Raw genomic sequence first — 7810 nt, 5'->3', positions numbered from 1 at the left:
TTTTCACAATTATTTAAAAATCTCAAATGATCCAAACCTTTCTTGGCAGGAGATAAAGAGAGCAATATTTAATACCACTAGTAAGTGGGAGATGACTTCTTCAGCTGAGAAGAAAGGCAAGGGGAAAGCACCCGCAAGGGACTATCCTCAAGACAAAAGACTACCAGCGGGACAGTCTTTTGTAAAGCATGAAGGCGCATCCTCTACAAGCCATAGAGGAGCAACATCCCTTCAGGAATTTGTCCCTCCAACGGTGACATATTCCAATGGTGATATGGCTATTGTTTTACAGGAAGTTTTATCCAGGGCTTTACAGTTCAATAATGGAACATACACAGACCTACCCTACTCCATTAAATGTCTCCTTGATAACCTTCACTTTGCCCACACCAGAAATAATCAAGACCTATTCCTAAAAACCCTCAGAGCACTAGAAATCCATCTAGTAAACCTTGAAGCAAGAAATGAAATCTTAACTAGTCAACTCTCTGGCAAAGAGGATGTCCATTCAATGGACAAAATGACTATCATGAGCACTGATTATGCTAAACTCAGTCTTAAGACTAGAGCAACTCTAAGAAGTGCCGTTGCCAACTTGCCATCAGATTTACAAACTCGTATTCTGAGAAGCAAGGCCATGAACGAAAGCCAGAATCTCTGGTATGAGCATTTCAAAATACTAGTTACAACTACTATTCCTAATCCAGATGATTCGGATGATATGGATAACATTCTAGTACAAGCTGCATGGGAAGAATACTTTGGAAGCAGCTCCCTGGTATATGAAAATAAGCATCCCTTCCCAGGACTTTTGGTCAATTATGAAGACGGGTCAGATGAAGAAGAAAGAGATCCAGAATGGCTCTCCCAGATGTTTGAATCCGGTTTTATTAGACTTATCAAACTCACCAGTCATGACCAAATTAACCAGCTTCCTGAGATCATCCAAAATGCCGTTAGGCAAGTCAACAGCCCCTTTGTTTCTATCAGATGTTGGAGTACTCTACCAGAATGGGACAAAAATGCTTGGATGGAAGTTCATCCCTCAAAGCACCTTGTCCTCATTAATGGTTTCTCTTATCAGGGCCCATGGTATGAAGGAGACACATATATCTCATACAAATACCCTAATGCTTTAGCAGAGCGCTGGAGGAATTACTTCAACAACCAAATCATCGATGTCAGCCAAGAGCTTTGGAAGGACTATCATTTTATAAGCTCCACGTACAGGATCTATGTTTTTGGGAGACGACCATATGACTCCGCCATTAGAAATTTGAAGAAACTTGGTCCCGATAGTCCTGAGAATTTCTTACAGGGAAAAAGCCCGTCCATGAACCACTTCTCTACTGTGGACTCTGCAACACCTATGCCAGATATCACGAGCACGATTGTGATAACGATTCCCCATGGGATCCTTATGATGGATATCCATCAGATGCTCCTGATACTGACTGAAACATCCTGTCAAAGCAACTCAGGATGAAAATCCCAGTCCGGTTACTATTCAAAATCAGCACCAGCCACTGATATGAACAAGACCCGCATCATGAACAAGACCCGCACCCAGCCGATTCCCGACAGTTACTATTTCAACAAAGGACCGAATCCGAAAAGCAAGGGGACAAATCATCGTAGCATGAACAAAGTGAAAGTTTTATCGTTCACAGACACAATCATCAAGGGATACTGTTGCTTTCGGTGGAATTAACTTTCACCTCAGTAAAAGCAATTTACCTTCCGGATTTTCAGCAATCATCCAGCAGCATCCAAGGCCTCCTCCAGCCTATTTAAGGAAGCCATTCCTCCATTCTGAGGCAGGTCCAATTTTAGGAGAAACTTCAGCAACTCCAAAATTCCCTCCTCTTCCAGCCAAGAGTTCAGCTTTGCCTCCTCTTTACAACCCTTAGCATTGTAAACAGATGGCACTATTTTATATTTGTAATATCATGGCCTCAGTCGGCCTTTATGTTTATTTTCCGCACATGGCCCCAACCGGCCTTAGCCTGTAACTTACCCCCTTAGGTTATATATATATATATATATATATATAATAAGTAAAGTAAAGAAAAAATTCAATTAAATTTTAAATTAAAATTCAATTAGAGTTTAATTTTGCGCCATGTGTCTCATTTAATATAAGTTTTAGAATTTTGTGCTAAATTCATTAATTTAGTGTAAAAATTAAATTTAGAGTTTAATTTTGAGTCACGTGTTCCATCTAATTTAAGTTTTTAAATTTTTATTCCAAATTAGTTAATTTAGTGTAGAAAATGAAGAGTCTAATATAATAAATCATAAAAAACATAATCATATAACTAAAAAAAAAAAATCAAATTTATAAGTCATATATATATATATATACACACACACATATATTAATAGGTAAAGTTTAGAGAAAATTGAATTAGAATTTGAAATTATAATAAAATTTTGCGCCATGTGTCTAAATTTATGTGGAAACTACACCATAATTATCTACTTAAGTTTGTACCATGTGTCTACTGAAAAATTATTAGGTACTCCAAGAGTACCATAAATGTATAGTCCCCCTCTCTCACATTAATGGTAGGTCCCACCATAAATTTAATTAGTGAGACTCACCATTCATGTGAAAAGATGGAGTACGCATTTATGGTACTCCAGGAGTATACAATAATTTTCCGTGTTTACTTAAATTTTTAAATTTTTGAGTTAAGTGAGTTAATGAGTGCAAAATACTAAGAATCTAATATTAATAAATTATAAAATTAAAAAAAAATCATATATACTCAATAAAAATCACCACATGTTTATCAAAAAATAAATAAAATAAAAATCACCAGATAACAAAATCACTACACATTCTATATTATTAAAAATTAGGAAAAAAATGATCATAAGTAGTATTAAATTTTGGTAAGAATTTTAATATGTGACTAATTACGTTTACTTTAAAAAAATAAATTGACAAATTATCTATATTTTATGATAAAAATTGTGTTTAATTTTAAATATATTTATGTATGCATGAATGCATGTGTTACATGCTTTAAAAAAAATTAATTTGACTAATTATTTATATTTTTATAATAAATTTTTTTTTTTTTTGTAAATGCATCCGTGCATTTGCATGGAGGTACATGCTAGTATATATATATAGCCATGAGGTGTGTGCTTTGCTAGCTAATTCAATTGATCAACTACTGGATTTCCCCGAAATTTTTAATTGATAATTAGTTTCATTTTTGGGGAAGAAAAAACATGGATATGTGAGTTCTCTCACTTCAATAAGGCTTCCAAAATTATGGGATAATATAAATTCACTCAAATAAAACTCTAAAATGTTTTAGAAAAAAAATTATGTGAATTAATGTATTAAATCATTATTGATAATTAATTTCTCATAACAATTTGGGATTTCAACTTTTATAAGTGAGTCTCTCATGGGATCCACAAAATAGATTGTCAACATTACTCATTAAATCTTTTACACACAAAGAATCGCTCTTTCGAAAAGGAACAAGGTGGAGAATAGGGAATGGCAAACAAGTCCACATATGGAACGACAAATGGCTTCCCACCCCAACCACACACAAAGTCATTACCCCTCCAAATAACCTCCTAAACTATCCCATGGTCTCTTCCCTCATTGACCCAACCACAAAGTGGTGGAGAGTTGAAACAATTAGAGCAATCTTCCTCACATTTGAAGCTGAAGCAATCTTAAGAATTCCCATTAGCCACAGCTTGCCAGAAGACAGATTAATTTGGATGGGGACTAGCCGTGGTGAGTTCACTGTAAAGAGTGCTTATCATTTTGCCCTTAGCTTGGTTGAAGCAGTAGTAGAAGATGGAAGCTCCACGGGTAACCCTTTCAAACCTCTTTGGAAGAGTTTATGGCTCCTTAACATCCCTGCAAAGATTAAAATCTTTGCTTGGAGGGCTGGAGTCAATGGTCTGCCCACAAAGGAAAAAATGCGTATTCGAGGCATTAATACTTGCAATGAATGTCCAATCTGCACTAAGGAGGTTGAAACTATCCACCATGTCTTAATTCACTGTGAGTTTGCTATCCGGGTTTGGAGCTTTTGGCCTGATGGGGCACAATTGATTCATCGAAATAAATGGACCTTCAATGATACAGCCATGTTTATACTAGCCCACAAGCCTCCTCATGATCTAGAACTTTTCTTCACTGTTGCTTGGGCAATCTGGTCCAATAGAAATAGGCTCATCCATGAAGGCAAGTGTTCTTCTCCCTCCTAGATTTGGCAAATGGCAAAAAATTCTATGGAAGATTTTGATGCAGCAGCAACCTTGGACCTGACTACTCCTAGGCCAACTCATCCCGGCAGCTGGTTTCCTCCACCTCCTGGTGTTATCAAGATTAATGTGGATGGGGCTTCATCAGACTTAGAAGGGACCTCTAGCGTTGGAGTCATTGTTAGAGATTGCAAGGGTGGAACAATTGCTGCTTTTTGCAAGCCTTTTCAGACTCACTACTCGACTGACCTGGTGGAAGTCTTTGCTATGGAGCAAGGTGTCTTGCTTGCTCAGGAGCTGCAGCTTCCCCGAGTGATTTTTGAAAGTGATGTTACCTCTGTGATTAATGCCATAAATGACTTTGCTGTTGGGAATCCTTACGGGCACATTATACAGGAAATTATTCATGCCCAATCTTCCTTTACCTTCTGCTCCTTCAAGCATCTCAATCGGGCCTTCAATTATGCAGCCCATGAACTTGCTCAGTTTGCCCGTAGGAATGGTTCTACTCACTTGTGGAAAGGGGTTACCCCCTCCTTTTTAGAGCCTTATGTACAAGCAGACTTACTGCCTTAAGCTAGTTGTACAAGCAGTCCTGTTGCCTATTTGTAATTGTTTTTCTTACCTGCAATGCAATATATCTATTCCCCTTTCAAAAAAAAAGAATCGTTCTTTCTCTCTCAACACTCCTTTTGAAAAATTTATCTCTTTTATATATAAAATTTTATACATGAATCATGATACATGATTCTTTATATAAAATTAATCTTTGCTTGACTAGTATTAATTCATCAAGTTACGTGTTCAATTTGTTTTTTTTTTTTTTTTTTTTTTTACAAGTGAAGACTGTTACATGATTGTACTATTAAGTGAAGGTAATTACCTCAGGTACCACCACTTCAATTTAAAAACTTGTGGAGAGCTGTTTGGGCTATGCGTGTACCTCAAAAAGTGAAGACTTTTATGTGGCAGGCTTGCCGGAATGCCATGCCAACGAAGGAAGCTCTGGTGAAAAGAACCATCATCACCAATCCATTGTGTGATAGATGCAGAAATGCTACGGAAAGTCCTTTGCATGCGTTGTGGTCTTGCTCAGAGGTTGATGTTGTGTGGGCTAAACAATCCTTGTGGGGTTTTAGAAATCACATCAGTGTTGCTGGCTTTAAGCAGCTGGTATCATGGGTAGTTGAAGAAGGAAAACAGCTCGAGTTATTCGCGTTTACATGCTGGCTTATCTAGTATCAGTGCAATTAGGTCCAAGTCTGAGCATCAACAACAGCACTCCCCCAGGTTGCTGAGGTAGCATGAAAGTCTTTAGTTGAATACCATGCCAAGTTAGTGGACACTGACTCACAGATTGAGCCACGCAATCACCGTCTACACACTAAATGACTGCCTCCCCCAAGGAATTTGATTAAAATAAATTTTGATGGTGCGGTGTTCCGAAAGGAAAATAAATCAAGAATAGGTGTGGTGGTCAAGAATGAAGACGGGTTGGTGTTAGGCTCCTGTACTAAGCGTTTGTCCCAAGCTTACAGTGCACTGGAGATAGAAGCTATGGCAGCAGCAACAGCCTTAGTCTTTGCAAGCGAATTGGGCGTAAGGCAAGCTATTCTTGAAGGGGACTCTATGGCTGTTATAAAAGCATTGAAAGAGTTTGAAGATACTTTATCTCCTTCAGGTCTTTTACTGGAGGATATTAGAATGTTTTCCCAAAGATTTGATACATTTCTTTACTCTCATACAAGAAGAGAAGGCAATTCAGTAGCACATAGTCTGGCTAGATATGCTCTTAGCATACCAAATTTTTTAGTGTGGATAGAGGATGTTCCACCACACATTCAGCATTTTGTACGAGTTGATTTGGTTTCCTTAAGTTAATAAAGTTTCGATTTCTTGATTCTCAAAAAAAAAAAAAAAAAAACCTCACCTAGAATCTTTCGATAAATCTATTATTAAGAATATAAAAATATAAGATAATTAAAATTTATATGAAATTTCTCAAATGAACAACAATTCATAAAAAAGAATTAAAAGATAATGAAATAATACAATGAAATAATTTTCAAAAGATTTGTGCGAATTGAAATTGTAAGGACTTGACTTTTAGACCTCCAACTTGTGAACAGTTGATGATGGCCCAACCAGCTCAACACAATGTATTTGTTAAAGAGTGAATCTTACAAGAGAGAATATTTTAGCAAATCAAATATGGGCCTTAATTGAAAAGGATTAAAACAGTTAGAAAAACACCACAATGTGAGAATGACACTCCTCGGTCAAGTCTGAGGATGAGTTGTTCTTATATTTACTCAAGCTTTTTCTAAGTACAAGGTGCTCTTTCTTTCTCTCAGAGATTACATGCCCCATTTTTCATGGAGGCCATTCCTTTATATAGTCTTATTCTTTTCAATCCCAATCTTTCACTTGTTGATTATGTAGGTGATCTCCTAGATGCTTGTCTCATCAGAACCCTCCTAGAAACTTTGTGAGTAGCTGTAAGAGAAAATATCACTGTTTAGGCGTCATTTTCACATAAATGCAGTCAGTTAGTTAGGTGTAGAATATTGAATATGGTGGTAGCAGCCTTCTTCTCAGATATTTCTTAGTATACTATTGACTCCTTTTTCTGAAGCTTATCCTCAGAAGTATGGTTGCCCCTTAAACGGTATTCTCTAGGCGGCCAGGTTCCAACCTTCCACAACGCTTCTCGATGAATTTTGGCTCCTCCAGAGACATCATTTGTTCGTTATTATTTGTCATTGTCCTCGACCCATTAACCCACATACTTATCTTACTATTCGACCATCCTCAGGTTCCCTTATATCTTAGGGCATGGCCCACGGCCCAATACTCCTACTCCACTCTTTTATCCCCACAAAAATATACATGCATAGTTTAATTTATATGAAATCACACAAATCTTATTGAAATTATTTTTTTATATAATTTAATTTTTTTATACATAATCCATTTATAATTTATTTATTAGACCTATTCTATCATTATCCCAAGATTAGCACTCATCTCCTTCTTGGTATTCTCATTGTCACCTCTATTATATTTCTTTCATCTCTATCTCATTAGTGTAGGAACCTTGTCTTGGCTTGCCCTACTTCTACCTCACACAAGTTTTCTTTGTCCTAAAGAGGGGATGGGGTAAGGATGTGACACCCCACATCCTACCCTAATGCCATTCCTAATAGAATTAACATGATTAGGTATTAAAGACTTGCATCCACAATAGAAAGCCCTTAAGAGGTTATATCTTTATTATTAAGATGTGTACCATACACTAAGTAAATTAAGGATATTTATAAAGACTAGCCCTAATCATGATGTAAATTGACCTTATAGTGTAGTACAAGATAAGCTTACAATAGAAGTAATGTAGTACTAATATCTCTAACATTTCCTTTCAAACTCAAGGTGGAATTATAAGGATGCTTTGAGTGATTAGGGAAAAAAATGTTGTCATCAATTCAAATATATATAATATAGAATGGACCGAGCTTAATGTGAAGTGGAATGTGTGAGATATTTTTTTTTAGAGAGTTTCAACCTA

At 36.5% G+C, this 7810-nt stretch overlaps 1 protein-coding gene and 1 pseudogene across 1 annotated transcript; both read left to right on the top strand.

Moving 5' to 3' along the window:
- Positions 1-274: 274 nt before the first annotated feature.
- On the top strand, positions 275-4821 carry LOC142626144 (uncharacterized; annotated as a pseudogene).
- Positions 4822-5178: 357 nt separating this feature from the next.
- On the top strand, positions 5179-6126 carry LOC142626133 (uncharacterized). Its single transcript, XM_075799922.1, has 2 exons — positions 5179-5418; positions 5695-6126. Exons 1-2 carry the CDS (start codon positions 5179-5181, stop codon positions 6124-6126), a joined length of 672 nt encoding a protein of 223 aa, XP_075656037.1.
- Positions 6127-7810: the final 1684 nt, after the last annotated feature.

Source organism: Castanea sativa, chromosome 1 (assembly GCF_040712315.1).
Source record: "Castanea sativa cultivar Marrone di Chiusa Pesio chromosome 1, ASM4071231v1".
Classification (NCBI taxonomy): Eukaryota; Viridiplantae; Streptophyta; class Magnoliopsida; order Fagales; family Fagaceae; genus Castanea; species Castanea sativa.
This window is presented reverse-complemented; position numbering and strand designations above follow the sequence as displayed.